The sequence below is a fragment of the Saimiri boliviensis genome, chromosome 1 (assembly GCF_048565385.1).
Source record: "Saimiri boliviensis isolate mSaiBol1 chromosome 1, mSaiBol1.pri, whole genome shotgun sequence".
In the NCBI taxonomy this organism is placed as follows: domain Eukaryota; kingdom Metazoa; phylum Chordata; class Mammalia; order Primates; family Cebidae; genus Saimiri; species Saimiri boliviensis.
Window position 1 is genome coordinate 216,066,520 of NC_133449.1, and position 21,195 is coordinate 216,087,714.

Here is a 21,195-nt window from a genome sequence, read left to right on the forward strand (position 1 = left end):
TTAACAATGGGGAAACACTCTGAGAAATGTGTCCTTAGGTGATTTTGTCACGTTGACATTACAGAGTGTACTTACACCAACCTAGATGCTGTAGCCTACTACATACCTGGGTTAAACAGTATAGCCTATTTCTCTCTGTTTTTTATTGTACAATAGAATCTGTACAGCATCTTATTGTACTAAATAATGTAGGCAATTGTAATACAATGGTGTTTGTGTATCTAAACACATTTAAACATAGAAAAGGTACAGTAAAAAATACGGTATTATAATCTATGGAACCCAAATGCTACTATGTGGCACATCACTGTAAGATGATGCCCCCTCAATTTTTTCAACCCTAAAGTGGAAACCATTTAATTTTAGTCAGGTTTTGTTTTTGCTATTGTTTAACACATTTTTCCTCCAGCTTGGGTGCAACTATCAAACATGCTTCTGGATGACCTATAAAGAATGAATAGTAATTGGATAATACAGTTATTCCATAAATTGAGAAACATGTCTCAGCTGGGCAAATATTGCTGATTCAGCCTCCCTTCCTGCCATCTAATCCTTTTTACTTGCAGTTAAAAAAAAGTCCTGATTTTCATGCCTCAAACAGACTTCTTGAAACAGATTTGAAAACAAGAGCCTATTGCCAGCGGGAGCAGGACTCCCCAGTAGGGTCCCTGCCATCTCAGCTCACCTGGAATGCTGGTCGGGTGGTGACAGTGACTGACAGGGCCAGGCTTACCTTGGTGTGCAGGCTGAGGGCTCCAGGCCCGTTGAAACATCTCTGGAAACGTGCCCAATGGAAACACAGAGCGGCGTGGTACACTTTCATGCCAAAGATTTTCAGGAATGGATCCAAAAACATCTTCTGTAACAGGAAATGAAAGAGGAAATAACTTGTTATTCCAAAGGGGTGAAAGGATTGGGGTGAGAGTTTAAAGAAGGGCTGAAAAGAGAGGAAAAGAACTGAGCTGTGAAGGTGAGGTGATGCCGAAGAGGGGAAGTCAGTAGTTGGAGCTGGAATGTTAATGAGCGCACAAAGATAAGGAGGAAGTAGGGACTGTCTGGAAGGCAAACACACCATCATGGAAAGGGCAGCTTTGCCAAGAATAACAACATCAAGATAATTAAAGGAAAAGACTAACGTAAATGTGAGGAAAAGGAGAAAATGCTGAACAGGTCTTAAATACCAGAACATTCCAGCTCAGCATTTTGTGATTAACAACATAAACAGGAAAAGGAAAGGAAGGGCTTCTGCAGCCACACACACAGACATTCCATCCTCTGATATTTGTGTTATCTGTTGACTCAGGATACACTGATTGGGATGATAATTATAACTTTTATTGTTTATCTCTCTGGGTCTGGTATGTTCTGTATATTTGTCAGAAGGCTGTGATACTAGGATACTTAATTAATTTCCTGAATTGTGTTATTTTGTAGTATAAGTTTGTAGTGTAAGCTGTAGAACCAAATCATGCATCTTTATTATATACAAGATTTTCTTGAGCTCTTTCCTGCTAACTAATGGAGTGCCTGCAAAACAATTTTAAAAGTTGGTAAAACTAATTAATTAGTATACTGACCACACACAACATCACACTGCATGACATCCCACCTACTCTGTCTGGAAGCAGTTCACATCAAACTCTAATTTGTGTTCTCTTTCTGTTCTTGAGCATTCCACAATCTTCTTTCTAGAATAAAATTGTGTGGAAGACTGCAGTCTTTTCCAGGGAGAAGGGAATTATAAAGTCCACAGGCAAATAAAAATAACATGTCCTTTTTAGTACAGAGATCCAAATTAGACTTCTAATTCAGTCAAAAAAAAAAAAAAAGCAATGTTGGGATCTCTTCCCTAAATTATTACCAAAAAGAATGTTTATATATAACCTCGTTTATTGTAAAAGAGTACAAAAAAGACCAGTAAATATATTTCCCTATGTGATGAAATTCACCAATCTAATTTCTCTTTAATGCTTCTCTTTAAAAAAAATATTCTCCTGAAGGTTGTTTTGTGTGTATCTAAATTTATAATACTAGGTATATACCACTCCAAAAATGTGCATCAATACATAAAACCCTAGGAATAGTATCTGACTAACCAAACTCACTATTGCTTGATTTCCTCTCTTTAGTTAACTTTATGGTAAGTTTAATCTCATTCAACCCTTTAAAAATGTTTTCATAAGTTGTTGCTTTACTGGTACATAGCATTGCTTACATAGCAGTTCATAAAATCATAAAAACTTGACATATTCTTTTAATACTGTGTAAAGTTCATTAACATTTGAATGAAGCACTCTTATTTACACAGTTAAGTCTGGGGTGCTCAGGACAGTAAGGTGGTGTGGAATGCATTGCTGTGAATTTGTAAATGCACAGCGGTCCTTGGCATCCTGGCACAGAGGCAATCCTAGCCACTGGGCAAGGTGAGCCAGAGTTTATATAGTTGACTGGCTTGCTTTGCTGTCTTCATTCTTCTTCACTTTCGTTTTCAGGATCTAAGTCAGAATCCCCATTTAATTCTTTTTCACTTGCTCTATCTCTGTCGTCACCATTTTCTTCATCTTTTCCTTTGGCATCCTCATCTTCCTCTTCAGCATCATCCTCATCTTTTTCACTTTCACTCTCCTCCTCATCTTCATCCCAATCATCATCAGAATCCTTATCTGCTATTTCATCGTCAGACTCCTCTTCAGAAGATACTTCTTCATACACCAACTTTGCCTTCTGTCCAGGGGAAGTTGTTTCCTTTGTTTTCTCTGATAATGTTACTTGTGTAATTAGAAAAATAAGCTTTCCATGAAGGTTCTGAAAAGTTTTGACTCTGCTTTCCATTAACTGGTAGAGTGTCCCCAGCTGAGGTACCAGGTCAGGCAACGTGGACAGGTATGCTGCATGAACTGTTAACATACATTTTAGCCACTGAACCATTAGCACAGAACTGTTAGGACATCCTGTGGCCTCTTTGTAAGCTCTTGCAACAATGGAATAACAGTATGCAGGGGCATCCTTAATACAGTCTTCTTTATAAGGTTTAAATTCCTAGTTTGAAGTACTTTTTTTAGCATTTCAAAATCGTTACTTTTTAAGCCCTGGGTAAGAAGAACTGGAAAGCTATTTGTCTGGAGGTCATCCTTTCCTTTTTTGTGTGTGTCTATATCCATTGCTCCCAGGCGTTCTTCAATGCTAACCATAATGCCAGTGTTGGAGACAGGTGAGACATCTGCAATCCAAGCTTCCAGATTCTAGTGAAAAAACAAACAAACAAACAAAAAAAACAAAACAAACAAACAAAAAAAAAAAAACAACTGCCCAAGAAACTCATGGTTTGAAAATGTTAATGCATAAAAAGCCTTGTATATGAAGATTCAGAAAATGTAAGGACTTGGCACCTGATTCTAAAACACATGAAAAGACCTATTCTCAGAGAAGCTTGCCCCACTATAACTATCCCTCGATAACACCCTCAGATCTGCAGGAGGAAACAAGATATTATTAAAGGGTATAAAGACTGTTATGGTCCCAAAACATTTTGTAAAATGTCTTCCTATTTTTATTAGTGAGCTCCAAATGATGATGTATTAGCTAGAATATGCCATACTACAACTAAGTGTCCTTGATAAATACTTCAAATTTACGTGTAAACAAACATGATGCAATATGCTATACAAAAACTCAATTGTGGTCTGTGTGTGGTGGCTCTCGCCTATAATCTCAGCACTATGCAAGGCTGGGGCAGGCGAATCACCTGAGCCCAGATGTTTGATAAACAGCCTGGACTACATGGCAAAACCCTGTCACTACAAAAAAATTAGCCGGGCATAGTGGCATGCGTCTGTGGTCCCAGCTACTCAAGAGGCTGAGGTGTAAGGATCATTGAGCCCAGGAGGCAGAGGTTGTAGCGAGCCGAGATCAAACCACTGCACCCCAGTCTGGGTGACAGAATGAGACCCTGTCTCCCAAATGAAACAAAAACAACAACAATAACAAAACAAAACAAAACAAAAAACCACCCTCAATTGTATAGAACTGATCCCTGATTTTTTTCCTCTTTCACCAGGAGCAATTGGTGACAAATAAAATGAAATGAAATAAAATAAAATAAAATAAAAACTTTGACTTTGGCTTTTTCACCACTGTAGGAGCTTGAGGATTTACCAATGTTATCTATGTGTTCTCGAAGTGTAAAGAACCAAGAAAGACTACGTTTGAATAGACAACCTCTTTTAAAGGTAGGAGATCTATTTGGCTACCAGACAGGCAGGTGTGTGGAGCTCTGGAGACACAATTTAGACCTGGTTTTGTCACAAACTACCTGTGTGACAGAAGCAACAAGTCAAATAAGAAGGGGGAGAAAGAGGTGCTGCCTTCTAATGAGTCTGGGGAGAGGAGCAAAGAGGGTGGGGAAAGAAAGAACAGGCCTGAGAGAAGATTTGGAGTTGAGGAAGAGCTTATTCAGACTCATCAATAGGAAAGAATACTGAAAAAACCTAGAATCCAGTTTAAGGCAAACAGAAGAAAAGATAGTAGCATTGCTATGTCAAAGTGTTCAAAGAGGGTAGTCCAGTTGAAACGTTTTAAAGACTCTTAATGGGACTGTGGTTGGATTTTGAAATTGAGGATGTGGTTTTCAACCACTGGACAAGACTGATAAACTACAAAAATGCACTCACCTGGCTATTGGTACCCACTGGAAAGGGATGTATACTCTGTAATTTCTCTTTTTGTTTTTAAAGCAGAATATTGGTTGGGATTATTTTTATTGCATTTGAGGAGACCATATATGTACTTGACTTTTATTTCTTGTTATATATAACTTTTGAACTATAATCTCAAAAATTTAAAACCTCTTTTCAGCACATCTCAAAAATATAGCAGAGCCCTCAATTTTTTAAATTTATTTTTATTTTTTATTTTAATTTAGGTACATGCTATATCTGGCGTTTCTCCCCATGTTATCCCTACCCTCCCTACCCACCCGCTGCTGTCTCTCCCCTACCCCCCAACTGCCTCCAGTGTGTGATGCTCCTCTCCCTGAGCCCACGTGTTCTCTTTGTTCAACACCCACCTATGAGTGAGAACATGTGGTGTTTGGCTTTCTGTTCTTGTGTCAATTTGTTGAGAATGATGGTTGATGGTTTCCAGATTCATCCAAGTTCCTACAAAGCAAATGAACTTATCATTTTTTATGGCTGTGTGGTATTCCATGGTATATATGTACCACATTTTCTTTGTCCAGTCTACTATTTCTGGGCATTTGTGTTAGTTCCAGGACTTTGCTATTGTACACAGTGCTTCAATGAATATACATGTGCATGTGTCTTTATAGTAGAATGATTTATAGTTCTTTGGGTGTATACCCAGTAATGGGATTGCTAGGTCAAATGGAATTTCTATTTCTAGATCCTTGAGAAATTGCCACACTGTCTTCCACAATGGTTGAACTAATTTACACTCCCACCAACTATGTAAGAGTGTTCCTATTTCTGCACATCCTCTCCAGCATGTGTTGTCTCCTGATTTGTTAATGATCACTATTCTAACTGGTGTGAGATGATATCTCAATGTAGTTTTGATTTGCATTTCTCTAATGACCAGTGATGATGAGCATTTTTTCATATGTTCGTTGGCCTCATATATGTCTTCTTTTGTAAAGTGTCTGTTCATATCCTTTGCCCACTTTTGAATGGGTTTTTTTTTTCTGGTATATCTGTTTTAGTACTTTGTAGATTCTGGATATTAGCCCTTTGTGATATGGGTAGATTGCAAAATTTTTTCCCATTTTGTTGGTTACTGGTTCACTCTAATGATGGTTTCTTTTGCTGTACAGAAGCACTGAATTTTAATTTTAATTAGATTCCATTTGTCTATCTTGACTTTTATTGCCATTGTTTTTGGTGTTTTAGTCATGAAGTCCTTGCCTATGCCTATGTCCTGGATGCTTTGCCTACATTTTCCTCTAGTGTTTTTATGGTGTTAGGTTTTATGCTTAAATCTTTAATCCATCTGGAGTTAATTTTAGTGTAAGGTGACAGTTAGGGGTCCAGTTTCTGCTTTCTGCACATGGCTAGCCAGTTTTCCCAACATCATTTATTAAACATGGAGTCCTTTTCCAATTGCTTGTTTTTCTCAGGTTTGTCAAAGATCAGATGGTTGTAGACGTGTGGTGTTGCTTCTGGGGCCTCTGTTTGTGTCTTCTCTTATTTCCCGAGCAGTGGTTTGCAGTTTTCCTTGAAGAGGTCCTTTACCTCCTTTGTTAGTTGTATTCCTAGGTATTTTATTCTCTTTGTAGCAATTGTGAATGAGAGTTTGCTCTTGATTTGGCTCTCTGCTTGTCTGTTATTGGTATATAGGAATGCTTGTGATTTCTGCACATTGATTTAGTATCCTGAGACTTTGCTGAAGTTGCTTATCAGTTTGAGAATATTTTTGGGCTAAGACGATGGGGTCTTCTAGATATACAATCATGTCATCTGCAAATAGAGACAGTTTGACTTCCTCCTTTCCTAATTGAATACCCTTTATTTCTTTTTCTTGCCTGATTTCTCTGGCTAGAACTTCTAATACTATACTGAATAGGAGCGGTGAGAGAGGGCATCCTTGTCTAGTGCCTGATTTCAAATGGAATTCTTCCAGCTTTTGCCCATTCAGTATGATATTGGCTATAGGTTTCTGATATATAACTTTTATCATTTTATGATATGTTCCATCGATACCTAGTTTATTGAGAGTTTTTAGCATGAAGGGCTGTTGAATTTTGTCAAAGGTCTTCTCAGCATCTATTGAGATAATCATGTGGTTTTTGTCTTTGGTTCCATTTACATGATGGATTATGATTGTGGATTTGTGTATGTTGAACCAGCCTTGCGTCCCCAGGATGAAACCTACTTGATAGTGATGGATAAGCTTCTTGATGTGCTGTTGCAATCTGTATTTTATTGAAGATTTTGCATTGTTTGATACAGTTTCAGAAGGAATGGAACCAGCTACTCTGTACATATGGTAGAATTCAGCTGTGAACCCATCTGGACCTGGACTTTTTTTGGTTAGTAGGCTATTGATTGCTGCCTCTACTTCAGCCCTTGTTATTGGTTTATTCAGGGTTTCAACTTCGTCCTGGTTTAGTCTTGGTAGAATACAAGTGTCTAGGAATTTATCCATTTCTTCCTGGTTTACTGGTTTATGTGCATAGAGCTGTTTGTAGTAATCTCTGATGGTAGTTTGTATTTCTGTGGAATTGGTGGTGACGTCCCCTTTATGGTTTTTTTGTTGCATCTATTTGATTCTTGTCCCTTTTCTTTTTTATTATTCTGGCTAGCGGTCTATTTTGTTGATCTTTTCAAAACCAGCTCCTGAATTTATTGATTTTTTGAAGGGTTTTTTGTATCTCTATCTCCTTCAGTTCTGCTCTGATCTTAATGATATGGTGTCAATTTTAGATCTTTCCTTGTTTTCCATGTGGGCAATTTATTGCTATAAATTTCCCTCTTGACACTGCTTTAAATATGTCCCAGAGATTTGGGTATATTGTGTCTTCATTCTGATTGGTTTCAAAGAATATCTTTATTTCTACCTTCATTTCATTGTTTATCCAGTTGACACTCAGAAGCAAGTTGTTCAGTTTCCAAGTGGTTGTGGTGGTTTGAGTGTGAGTCTTAATCCTGAGTTCTAGTCTGATTGCACTGTGGTCTGATAGACTGTTTGTTTTGATTTCCATTCTTTTGCACTTACTGAGGAGTGATTTGCTTCCAATGATGTGGTCAGTTTTAGAGTAAGTGCAATGTGGTGCTGAGAAAAATGTATATTCTGTGGATTTGGGGTGAAGCATCCTGTATATGTCTATTAGGTCCACTTGGTCCAGCTCTGCATTCAAGTCCTGGATGTCCTTGTTAATTTTCTGTCTTGTTGATCCGTCTAATATTGACAGTGGAGTGTTAAAGTCTCCCACTATTACTGCATGGGAGTCTAAATCTCATTTTAGGTCTTTAATAACCTGCTTTGTGTATCTGGGTGCTCCTGTGTTGGGTGCGTATATATTTAGGATTGTTAGCTCTTCTTGTTGGATTGATCCTTTTACCATTATGTAGTGTCCTTCTTTGTCTCTTTTGATCTTTGTTGGTTTGAAGTCCATTTTATCAGAGATTAGGATTGCAACCCCTGCTTTTTTTGTTCTATATTTGCTTGGTAAGTCTTCTTCCATCCCTTTATTTTGAGTCTATGTATGTCTTTGTATGTGAGATGGGTTTCCTGAATACAGCACACTGATGGGTCTTGACTTTTTATCCAGTTTGCCAGTCTGTGTCTTTTGATTGGGGCATTTAGGCCATTTACATTCAATGTTAATATTGTTATGTGTGAATTTGATCCTACCATTTTGTTACTAGCTGGTTTTCTTTACCGTTAGTTGACCCATTTTCTTCATTGTGTTATTGGTCTTTGCCAACTGGTTTGCTTTTGCAGTGGCTGGTACTTGTTCCTTTCCGTGCTTAGTGTTTCTTTCAGGAGCTGTTGTAGGGCAAGTCTGGTGGTGATGAAATCTTTCAGTAATTGCTTGTCCATAAAGGATTTTATTTCTCCTTCACTTATGAAGCTTAGTTTGGCTGGATATGAGATTCTAGGTTGAAAGTTCTTTTCTTTAAGTATGTTGAATATTGGCCCCACTCTCTTCTGGCTTGTAGGGTTTCTGCTGAGAGATCCACTGTGAGTCTGATTGGTTTCCCTCTGTGAGTGACCTGACCATTCTCTCTGGCTGCCCTTGGCATTTTTTCCTTCATTTCAACCCTGGTGAACTTGATGATTATGTGCCTTGGGGTTGTTCTTGAGGAATATCTTTGTTGAGTTCTCTGTATTTCTTGAATTTGAATGTTGGACTGCCTTGCTAGGCTTGGGAAGTTCTCCTGGATAATGTCCTGGAGCATGTTTTCCAACTTGGATTCATTCTCCCCATCATATTCATGCACACTGATCAAGCGTAGATTAGGTCTTTTCACATAATCCTATATTTCTTGGAGGCTTTGTTCATTTCTTTTCACTCTTTTTTCTCTTGTCTTGCCTTCTCTTTTTATTTCCTTGAGTTGATCTTCAATCTCTGGTATCCTTTCTTCTCTTTGATCGATTTGGCTATGAAAACTTGTGTTTGCTTCATGTGGTTCTTGTGTTTTTCAACTCCATCAAGTCTTTTATGTTCTTCTCTAAGCTGGTTATTCTAGTTAGCATTTCGTTTAACCCTTTTTCAAGGTTTTTGGTTTCTTTGTATTGCATTAGAACGTGTTTCTTTAGCTCAGAAAAGTTGTTATTATCCACCTTCTGAAGCCTGTTTCTGTCAATTCATTGCACTCCTTCTCAGTCAGGTTGTGTTTCCGTGTTGTTGAGGAGTTGTGATCCCTTGAAGGAAAAGTGATATTCTGGTATTTGATGGTTTCATCTTTTTTGCACTGTTTCTTTTCCCCATCTTTGTGGATGTACCTGGTTGTGTTCTCAGGGAGCTCCATGGTGAGGTTGCTTGTCTGTCTGTGGAGGCGATACTGGATTTCTAGGGACTCCTTCAGTTTACTAGGGAAGGTTCCTGTGTCTTTTTTGTTTACACTGGGGGTTTAGGCCCACCTCTTCTGCTGACCTGGTGGCTGCTGGGTGGTCAAGAATGCAGTTCCATTGCTAGGTAGGCTTCCTGTGTTTTTTGCTAAAACATGTAGCCCAGTCCCACTCCTCTAATGGTAGGCTGTGCCCTTCCTCCACTGGGCTGGATCATTCAGGGTTCACCTCAGACTGTGGCACTGGCTGTGCAACCAGCTAGAGTCAGAGCTTCAGCCCTCTGAGGTTTGTGGGGGAGGGTAGGACCCACCCAGCCTCACTGGCCATCTCCCCTTTCAGCTTCCTCTCTCTCTGGTCAGGGGTTAGGGGCCCACCCAGCTGCTCCTGCTTACAGCTCCCTCTCTCTCCAGGTAGGGGGAGGGGGAGATAGCTTGTTCCACAGGCTCCCCTGGCCACCTTTTTGGCTTGCATCTGTTTAGGTCTGTGCACCAATCTGGGACACCGTCCTGGATTATTATTAAACTCTATGCTTGTAATTCCTGGCTCTTGACTGGCAAAGATCCCCTGCTCTGTGTATTGCTGAGGTTTTGGGGAAGTGCTGTATCTCGACTGGAGTGCCAGAGGGGGAGCCTCTAACTTGCCAGTCAGATGCACTTTCTGGTGAAGGAGCACCCCTCCCCTCCTTGGTCTGCTCTGCATGGGCTTTGCTCACCGTCAGACCAGACTCGTTGAAATGCACCTGGTACCTCGGTTGGAGCTAGGAGATCTCTGGATTTCTGTGTCTCTCTCACTGGGTGTTGTGTGCCAAAGTTGTGTCTATTTGGCCATCTTGGAGAGTCCTTGCCCTCAATTATTTTTGATACTAAAATAGAGTGAGTCTGGAACAATTAAAATATGGGAATACCTGGAACTGTGAATCTAGAAAAAACCTGAAAAACCGAATCTCCTACATCATAACTTTTACTAGGAGAAGGAGAAATAAAGAACAAAGATGGATAAAAAACCAAATGTACAATACAGCCTCATAATGCATCCATGAAAAATTGAAGTTTGAATTTGACATTCTGGACTACATATGTCTTCCTAAGTTTTAGGAAAGATTGCTTTCAAGCTCACTCAAGGCAGGGGCTATGACACATTCATTATCAAGCTTCAGCCCCAAAGTTCAACATCTGGCTTACGTTTTTTTGTACACAGTAGAGGCTCAGTATTGTTGTATCAAATTGAAAATAGGATTCAGATGTTTCTTATGAGTTAAGGCTCCCTTTCACTGTTAATTTTCAATTACAGAGAATTACATAAATAGTGTATAAAAGGAATTTTCACTAAAAGTCTCTGGGATACTGAAGTGAGGACACATCAAATCCAAGTTGTATCTTTCTTCCATATGGAATCGGGGATAGACAGACAAACATAGGCATTTATCTGGGTACATGAACTGTGCTTTATGGCAACTCAGAAAATGTCATTTACTGAGTTGCCAGATATCACCAGTATTTTGTGTCCTGGCCCCATCTTTAAGGCATCCAGAGAGACTCCTGGAAGAGGGCCTTTCTTTTCTTCAGTTGCCTTAGGACCACATGAAAACATTTAGATGATTTTTTTTTCTTTCTAGGAACAGACTTTTTGGGGGGAGTATCATCTCTTAGTGTACACTAAATCATAAGAAAAAAATCATAAAACAATTTCTTCCTTTTGCTTAGAGTGTAATCAGCTGCCAGGATGCATGAGGGGAAGCTTGTGGGCAGGGCAATTCTCTAATAACAGCACTTTAAATATATCCTTATTTTATGGGTTGTGTTTGGAACCCACTTCCTCACACTGCAGGTTTTATTAGTACTTAAAACTAAGCTTGAATTTTCCTGCTTCTTAGGCAAATAAAAAGTGAAGTCATAACTTAGTCTGATTACCCTTTCATCCCATGTAAAATGTGAAATGATTATTTAAATTTCTTTTGATTAAAAAATCCCATAAAAACATTCCTTCTTGCAGATGTGACTCTCTTCTTTGGCTATTATTTAGAGAAGGATGGACAACCTTCCATCTCAGAATGAGAGATGCTCTGGTTTGGGAGAAAACCACTGGCAGATCCTCTCAGCAGACCCCTTTCTGTGGTTTAGAAATAAAAGAGGAACAGTATCTGGTTCTGCCTCTTCCTCTCCCAGGTAGAGGGCATGATAACTTACCTTCCCAGTATCAGAATGAAGAAAAACAACTGTATTAGTTTCCTGTTGCCACTGTTACATATTACCACACATTTGGTGACTAGAAACAACACAGGCATATTCTTTTACAGTTCCGGAGGTCAGAAGTCTGAATCAGTTTCACTGGGCTAAAGCTAAGCTGTTAGCAGGGTCATGCTCCCTGGAAAGGCTCTTGGGGGAAACCTGTTTTAGTTTGCTTGCCTTTTCCAGTGTCTGGAGCTGCATTTCTTGTATTCCTTGGCTCATGACCCTGTTGTGTGCCTTCAAAGCCAGTGGCATGGTATCTTCTTTCTTGACTCGGCTGCCCTCTGCTTCTGTCTGCTTCTGTGACATGATCGTCTTCTCTTCTGTGGTCAAGTCTCCCTCTTCCTTCCTTTCTTAGATGGATACTTGTGATTACATTTTGGGCTCATTGGGATGATCTGGAATCATCTCCCCATCTCAAGATCCTTAGCTTCACATCTGCCAAGTCCCTTTTTCACATATAAGGTAACATTGAAAGGTTCCAGAGATTAGTATATAGCAAGCTTTGGGACCCCTATTCTGCATAACAGCCTCGCAGCCTTTTCTCAGAAAGATAGTGTATGAGTCATATTGTTTCTAGAAGAGGCTCCTCACTTCTTTTTGCTTTTATGAAAATTTGCAATATAAAACAATTGTCTCAGGTAAATTAGCTTACTTCTTAGGAGAGATCTGACTATTGATATAAAGGAATATGAGTGTGAGTGTGTGTGTGTGTGTGTGTGTGTGTGTGCGCGCGTGCATGTGTGTGTACATACACATACTCTGGCTAATAAACATATCTTTGGAATATCTTTAGGGAAATAGCTTTTCTTAAAATATATATGTGCTATTAAATGTTTTCAGTCTATTTAATTACAATATTTAATTATACATAAAACAAAATTATAAAATTACATTTTATTCTTATGCAAATAATATTACAATATCTGTCAGGTGCCTGACTTTTAAAAATAGTTATCATCAAATATTTTGTACTCTATTTTAGTCCAATATAGTCATTTGTTTATGAAAGTCTGATCCTAAGTTACAGGATAAATATGCATTAGAACTTAATAATTATTTCAGCTAATCTTATGTATGTCTTCTTGCAATTTGAATAATTATTTCAGCTTATGGGAAAAATAGACAATTCACAAGTATTTTCCCTGTTAAGAGTAAGATCTTATTTGTAGTTTTAACATGATGTTTATTAGGACACTTTAGATTTGAAAATACAATAAATGGGAGGCCAAGGCAAGTGGATCACGACATCGGGAGTTCAAGAGCAGCCTGGCCAACATAGTGAAACCCCTCTCCACTAAAAATACAAAAATTAGCCTGCTATGGTGGCACGTACCTGTAGTCCCAGGTACTCAGGTAGCTGAGGCCAGAGAATTGCTTGAACTCAGGAGCCAGAAGTTGCAATGAGCTGAGACCACACCAATGCACTCCAGCCTGGGTGACAGAGCAAGACTCTGTCTCAAAAAAAAAAAAAGAAAGAAAAGTAAAAATAAACTCAGTGTCGGAAGAAGTTCTATTACCTTGATAAGGCCAATCATAAAATCCAGAATTCAGAGAAGACTTTTTCTAGAAGAGAGTTGAATAAAATTTTCAGGAAGTAGGTTTTGTTATTATTATTCTTATAATAAGATTTTCAAATAATAACTTTTCTTCCAAAGTCAATGAAATTAGGTTTGCTTTTATTCTTTGAAAAAATACTTAATGTATGTTTTATTGCACTTTAGGTTCTGGGGTACATGTGCAGAATATGCAGGATTGTTGCACAGGTACACACATGGCAATGTGGTTTGCTGCCTCCATCCCCCTGTCACCTATATCTGGCATTTCTCCCCATGTTATCCCTCCCCAACCTCCCTACCCCCTATTCCCCCCCAACAGACCCTGATATGTAATGCTCCCCTCACTGTGTCCATGTATTCTCATTGTTCAACACCCACCTATGAGTGAGAACATGTGGTGTTTGATTTTCTGTTCTTGTGTCAGTTTGCTGAGAATGATGGTTTCCAGATTCATCCATGTCCCTATTTTGTTCTGTTCTTAAAGAAAATCCCAGTTGTTTCAATAGAAGAAACAGGAAATTTTTGAATCAAAAAACGGTTGTTTCTCCTGCAGGGATTTAGGAAATAAAGGTGTTTTATAGTTGTAATTGAATTGCTGTAAAAATGAAATCCAGCCTCAAAGCATGAAAACAACTCTGTTCTACAGATGAGGAAACTAAGACACTATGGGTTTACATGACTTGCCCATAAACACACAAGGAGTAAGTGATGAAACTTGGATTCAGACTCAGAGTCTGTGTTTTACTTATTATACCAGAAGGAAGATTGGAGGGTGAGGCTCAATTCTAAGGTTATACATGATGCTAAGAAGAGATAAGCTTAGACAAATGTAGGAAATACTGTTGGTTTCAAAAGTCAAGGTGATAACCTCAGAGTTAGAAGGTGGTGGCTGGGCACGGTGGCTCACACTTGTAATCCCAGCACTTTGGGAGGCAGAGGTGGGTGGATAACGAGGTCAGAGGATAGAGACCATCCTGGCCAATATGGTGAAACCCCGTCTCTACTAAAATACAAAAAGTTAGTCATGTGTGGTGGTGCATGTCTGTAATCCCAGCAACTTGTGAGGCTGAGGCAGGGGAATTGCTTGAACCCGGGAGGCCAAGGCTGCTGTGCACTCCAGCCTGGCGACAGAGCAAGACTCTGTCTCAAAAAAAAATATATAATAATTATAAATAAAGCAGGTGGCAAAACTTTCTAGATTTCCTGAAGTGATACTTTTCAAGCTGCTATGTTCAACACCTTAGACTCATCTAGGCTAGTTTTTGTTATTATTACTATGAATGAAAGTCAGCCTAAAGAAAAATTCTGGAACATAAGACTGGTGCCTGCTAAAAGATAAAGATGGATGTCAAGTGAGAGCCCCCCCAACCATCCATTCTTACCTACTCTAGATCTTGTTATATCAGTTTCTTCTTGCATCATCAATCCCTCACTCTGCCCTGGTGTCTCGTACCCAGCCTACAGACTTTTTGAAATCTTCTCTATCTTTAATATTATATTCTTTTGACAGAACGTCCCCATCATGCTATCACTCAATTGGCCTTCTTCTCACATCTAATTAGTCATTAAATTCTATGTCTTTAGCATCCTCACGACCACCTCTTTAACCTAGGCCCTTATTCTTGCCTTCTTGATTTTAATAGTCTTCTAATCTATTTTTCTGTTCCCAGCCCTCTTTAACGTCCATGCTGTAAGTAATCTGTAATCGATCACTATCAGGAATGTTTCTTAACCTTCACGAAGGCCTTCCAAGTCTTCCAGACCCAGCAGGAATGTTGTCCCTTTCCCTAGGGAGGAGGAATTGGCTGCCCCTCATCATACCTCTGTTGCACTCAGTTCTATTTCTGGTCTAACTCCCCGCAGCCACCGCCCTGACGCCCAAAAGACTGAAACCCTTCAAGGGCTTTTTCTTGGTATCCTCAGAACCTGGTACAAGGGCCTGGGATCTAAGAAGTGATCACGAATGTTTGCTGGGTGAATCAAGGGGTCCTCATGAGAAGACTGATGGATGAATCAATGAAGTTATAGCAAGATGGTTTTCAAAATGAATGAAAGGCAATTTTCTATGTTATATTTTCTTTCTTTTCATTTCAGGTTGGATTTTGGGCTCACTGACCCAGACTATTCCTTTCTTACATTATAGGAAGAAACTTTTTGAGAATAATGTAAGATAACTAAATTAAGAGCCTCAAATGAATACTTTTCTTTCCTAACATAGGATTAATTTTCTACCCATTAGTCTCCAAACTAAAATTTCAGGAAGCTTCACGTATACTTTGTTAATTGGGAAAAATATTTTTACTTGGCTTCCCAGTAATTCACAGGTGGTTTGAGCTGTGTGCATCTTTTATAAGATAGGCATTTATAGGCAGGGAATTTCCAAAGCAATTTTAAATACTGAAGAAGGTCCTCTATTGGAAATTTCACAGAAGGAGGCAACTGTTAAGAAGAAAGGAAGCTAGCATTTACTGAACCTTAAATACTTGCCAAGCTCTCTCCTAAATGCTTTCACAAACATCTCACATCTCAAAACAACTTTGCCTGGAAGGCAAGACAAGACTGAGATATGTATCCAGGGCTTCTACCTTCAAGCCCATATCTCCAAATATTTGGTTACACTTATACAAAGAATAGGCTGGGCACTGCCTGTGGGAAGAGCTGAGAAGGAAGATGTACAGGCTTAGCCTTCTCTTTATTATTTGTGCAATACAGCTCTGGCTGAAAAGAGCAAAGCAAAATCTTGTATTACCTAGACATTTCCTCTTTAGGAGGTAGTTTATGCCCAGTTATTGTAACTTAAAGATACCTCTTACAATCTCACCTTACTTCTGTACCCCAAAAATAACTGTATTAGAACATAGGTGAAGGTAGTGCCACAGAGATCCCAATAGTGAGATGGAAGCATATTTTTCACAGTCCAGTTTGTAAGCATTCCAGGGCTGGTATGCTGTCTCCATGGTATTAGGGATTCAGATTGCTGTAGCTTGTTGCTATACTGTTCCTAATGCTGGGTTTTCCCTCATGGTCCATGATGGCTTCCTACCATGTCCACGTTCCATCTAGTGGGAAGGAGAAAAGGGAAAGAGAGAAGGAGATGCCACTCTCCTTCTCTTTATGGGCATGATTTGGAAGCTGCAGGTATCACTACTCACATCTCGTTGGCCAAAATCTAGTCAGATGACTACATTGAGAAAGTGTAGCCTTCCCAACCCGACCACGTGGAAGGAAGGAGAATGGATGTCAGATATCAATCGTTCTCTGCCATAGGTTCATCAAATATATGTCAACTAAATGTGATACTCTTGATGAAAGGAGTTATGTGTGTGTGTTTTTCCTCCTGCTGCATTTTCAGAGATTTGGAAATATCAAGGAGATTTTGTGTCCCTTTTAGATTGGAACCTTTGGCCACTGCCCAGATAGCTCATCTCTTTAGCAGAGTCAGTGGTCGGTGCTATATTCCCTTCTCACAGATGAGATCAGACAGCATCAGCGAGATGGGGGTGCCTTGTGTTTCTCTGGGTTTTCCCTGGTCCTCCCTTCAAAACTTAGCAAGATAGATGATTTAGCCATTTAAGAGGAGGTCTCAGAGGGTGAGCCTAAATAGCTTAAGAGCCATTAATATAGCATTTATATCCCATGATTAGTTCCTGGATTGTTCTTAGTGAACTTTCTGGCAGTTAATACAAATTAGGATATTCTTTCTGATGCTACTGATGAATCTTAAATTTTTTTTTGTAAGCACTCAATCTCAGCCAGTTCTCTTTTCTTCATTTCTCCAGATCAATGTCTACAGAGAAAGTCTTTGGGGTTCTCAAATAGCTACAGGTGAAGCAATTGCTGAAACACTGTAACTGAAGCAGTTGTCAAGTACGGGGAACCCAGTTGTACTAACTGACAACTCTCATTCAGGGGCGACAGGCTCGGACTCTGCAGAAGCTGGTTATGTCCAAACATTTTCAAGGCTCAGGGCATCAGTGTTTGCTCAGTGTTTCCCCTCTTTGTCCTAATTCTGTTCTTTCTAGCCTCTCTTTGTCTTGTCCTAGTAGATATTCTCCAGCTTTAATTTTCTAAACCACTGGAAACACCTTTCTCACATGCCAGCACTAAGGGCTTTACCTTTCTTAACCATTTTCCCCACGTATAAGATAGTAACAGTGAAGACTCTCATGTTAATAGGATAGGATATTGAAACATGAAAAGGCTAAGAAACTTGTCCAAGATTATGTAACTTGTAAGTGGTAGAGCCAGGATTCAAAACAGCCATTATCCCCATTCTGTAACTTAGGAAAGCTATGGCTACTTGAATGTAAGTAACCTGCCTTTGGCTGCACAACTGGAATTCAAGGTCAAGTCGCTAATTCCAGGCCTCCTGCTCTTTTTGTCCACCATGCTTAGTGTGCAGTATGGCTACCTCACAGGGGTGTGGGCTCCTTGTGTGTTACCTGTGATTCTCCTGGAAGCCTTCCCATGCCCCACCCCCAGGTAGGAAAAACTGATTGAATCTCAGCAGAGCAGAAAGGCAGCTGTTGCACATATGCTGCACCATAAGGCGCTATGGAAGTATTACCTATATTTCATATCCTTGTTCAAATCTCCACTCTCCCGTTCACCTGCCAGCATAAGGACTGTGGTTTTCTTTTGCAGGAGGATAATCTGAAATGCTACTTTTACATCAGAAAGCTAAGAGGTTCATATATCCTGCCTGGATGAGAACGTTTTTCAGCTTCAGAGCCTATACAAATATTGTGGCATGAATGGTACAGCTGAAACAACAGAATGCTGGGAAAATGAGTCTGAAAAATGTACTTGAAATATTAGTCATCAACACGGCATAAAACACCCTTTTTCCCATAGAGGGAAGACTGTGCCTGAGAGCTAAGTACACTTTCGCCTGCAGGACTAGGTGGGGAGTGTAGGTTTATGATCTACTAACTCTTAACTACCCAAACCCATCTACTAACATGAAGATTAAAGAGTAGGGAATATATTTCATTTCTCTGGGCTTTCCTGACTTTTCTTCAGAGGTGATAGAAAACATATATATCATACTATAAAGACATTGGAATATATATATATATATATATATATATATATATATATATATATATAATATATGTACATAGGCATATATATATGTATACACACACAATGTAAACAATTTAAATATAAATAGATTTTATATACACATATACTGTATAATATATTTTATAATTTGTAATCCAGTTGTTCAAAAGTTTGTTTATAAATTAACCTGGAAACAAAAGGTTCTCTGACTACTCTTTGTTTCAGTAAAAACATTGAAATGAAAAGTGTAAATAAAAGGAAAAATATGAAATGATATTAAAATGTGCTAAGGTCATTACTTTGGCTATCTTCTGGAGAGGTGAATGTTGGGGGCAGCGGATGTGGCTTTCATTAAAAATGATTAAAAATCTTTAAAAAAAATCCCCTTGAGAGTTTCTGCAGAATTTCAGCCCAAATTGCCAAAGATTTTTGTTATTAAAGAGACTGTTCATCCTAATCTGTTTAGATGATGGCTTTAAAATCTCCGTCCGCATTTTTGTCACGAGAGTTCATGTTTTATAAATGCATTCTGATACTCGGTGAACTGTTCCCCTCTTGGATTTTGGGGCAGGTGGTGTCACGGCATCAGTGCCAGACCGGATGAGCCGTGGGGCCATGAGAATCTTTCCAGCCAATGCCTCAGCAAATGTCTGTCCCCATTGTATTTCCCAGCAGCGGTATAGGGGGCCGAGTCAGCTGAGGTCCACAGCAGCCTTGAACCCTTTTTATAATAATGGATTCAGAGAGCTTGAGTGAGCTGACAGCGTGGAATTTCCAAATGCATTCTAAACACAGGGGATTGATGTTCTGCTTTAATTAGCGGCCTCATTGATCCTCACACTTCCCCACGTGTCTCTGCCGTGGTGGGTGCATGCCTCATCTAAGTAAACGGCTCCTTTGCAAGTTACTTGTCAGTACGGGGCATTTCCCAGGTGCCAGCAGGTTGGCCATTCCTCAAGGTGCCAGCTTTTGGTTACTGCTGGTGATGGATTTTCATGTTTGTTTTATGAAGACTTTCATTCAAATACTTTGAAGAACTTTGGCAGCACTTGAGTGAACACAACTCAGCGTGGGACGTGACCTTCGGAGCAGCGGCCTGCTCGCGCGCTCCTGGGAATGGTGGTTCCTGAAATTCCAAAAGAGCTGGTCGGCCTGGCTGAGCAAGAAGTCGGCCGTTCTCACCAGGGCAGGACTGGCTCCCACAGGTATTCTGGCCATGGGGGCTTGGTACTAATTCAGGAGCCTGGAGCTGAGTCTTGTTGGAGTTGCAGAGTGAAGGATACTTGCACAGAACTCCTAGAGGTTCTGGGGCCAAAAGATTTCCAACTCTGAGAAGGTTTTCAGGATTTTGACCTAAAACTAATTGGCTAAAAATCAGTGCCAGGGCATTCTCTCTGGTGCATCTCAATGCAAGCCTGGTTGAGTAGAGTGAGCCCTGGATTAGGAGTCCTCAGGAGAGAGGAGTCTGGTGCTTGCTCTGCTTCTACCTGACTGCGTGACCTTGGCCACGTCCCTCCCTGGGTGCCTACAGTGTGCAGCAGGTAGATGAAAACTTCTCAGAGTAGCCGGTTTGGGGAACCGGAAGCAGAGTTCAGGGGTGAGGCGGATTTGTCCACATGCAGCAGCACACTGTTAGCTGCGTTATCCCCGCACTGCAGCTGTCACAGGGAGGCACCTGCAGCCACGTGGCAGGCAGGAGACACCTCATGGAGTGTGACAAATGAAAAATTTTAAAACGACATTTACTTTTACAAGTTAGACATTTAAGTGGATCCTTTTTACGGAGCATTTTCAATTTTTATATCACCTAAGAGACTTCTGCATTTCTCTCAATTCTTCTTCACATTAAAAATGAATTATAGTCTCATCTATTTTTGAAAAGAATTTTGGGGAATTTGTAAAACAGACAAAGGCCACGTGCGCCCTGAGACAGTCCAGTTGCCGAAGTGGGTTTCTCCCTTTGATTGATATACTGGTACTGGCGACCGAGGAAAAGAAATAAAATGTCAACCTTTTAGTATGAACTTAGTGTTTGGGACCATCTGTACATATTTTTACTGTCCCTCCCACTGTTTAATGTGGTTCTCAATGTTTGTTTAGGGAAAGTCACGTGGACAGGAATGAGGAAACAGTGGTTTCCTTGGGGCCAGCATCCTGATCCTAGAGTTCCCAGGCAGCTGCCTGATGGATCCCACGACTCACAGTCACCATTTCATGAGGGCGTTGTGCCAGGCACGGTGCCTGTTCTCACTCATTTACCTCTCACACGGCCTTGTGAGGAAGGCACTATTTTGTCATCTGCATTTTTCACATGAGGAATCAGAGGCTCTGGCAGGTTAAACAACTGACCCAAGGTGTACGGCTCAAAACTCCAGCAACTGGTCCAGAGTCCTTGCTAGAGACTGGTCTTCCTTCCTGTTTCCTCATGGCACTGGGCTGCCCCTTGACCTTTCTGGTTTTTATTACATGGAGTCATGACTGACAGTCTCAGCAGGCTCTGTAAACTATGCTACTACATGTAAGTTTCTTGAGAAGAGGATCCAGGCTCAGTTTTATATCTAAGAGATATTAACATTATATTTGCTGGATGACTGAAGTGAATGGAATGGTTAGGACTCTGTGCATTCTGCACTTCAGAGAAGAATGAAAAAAGGCCAGCTTTCTTTCATGCTCTGCAGCACCAGTTGGGCAACGCCATTCTCCCCTGGCCAGTTGGAGAACATCAGATTCCAGAATTTTGCCATGATGTGGCTCATCCAGCCAATAGCAATGGACAGGATAAGGAAAAAAGTCATCATTCTGGATTTATCTGGATT

General features: G+C 40.0%; 1 protein-coding gene across 1 annotated transcript; it reads right to left on the minus strand.

Moving 5' to 3' along the window:
• Positions 1-2,466: 2,466 nt before the first annotated feature.
• On the minus strand, positions 2,467-12,065 carry LOC101051315 (WD repeat-containing protein 43-like). Its single transcript, XM_039472561.2, has 2 exons — positions 11,934-12,065; positions 2,467-3,039 (listed from the first exon to the last, which is right to left on the minus strand). Exons 1-2 carry the CDS (start codon positions 12,063-12,065, stop codon positions 2,467-2,469), a joined length of 705 nt encoding a protein of 234 aa, XP_039328495.2.
• Between the last annotated feature and the right edge of the window lie 9,130 nt (positions 12,066-21,195).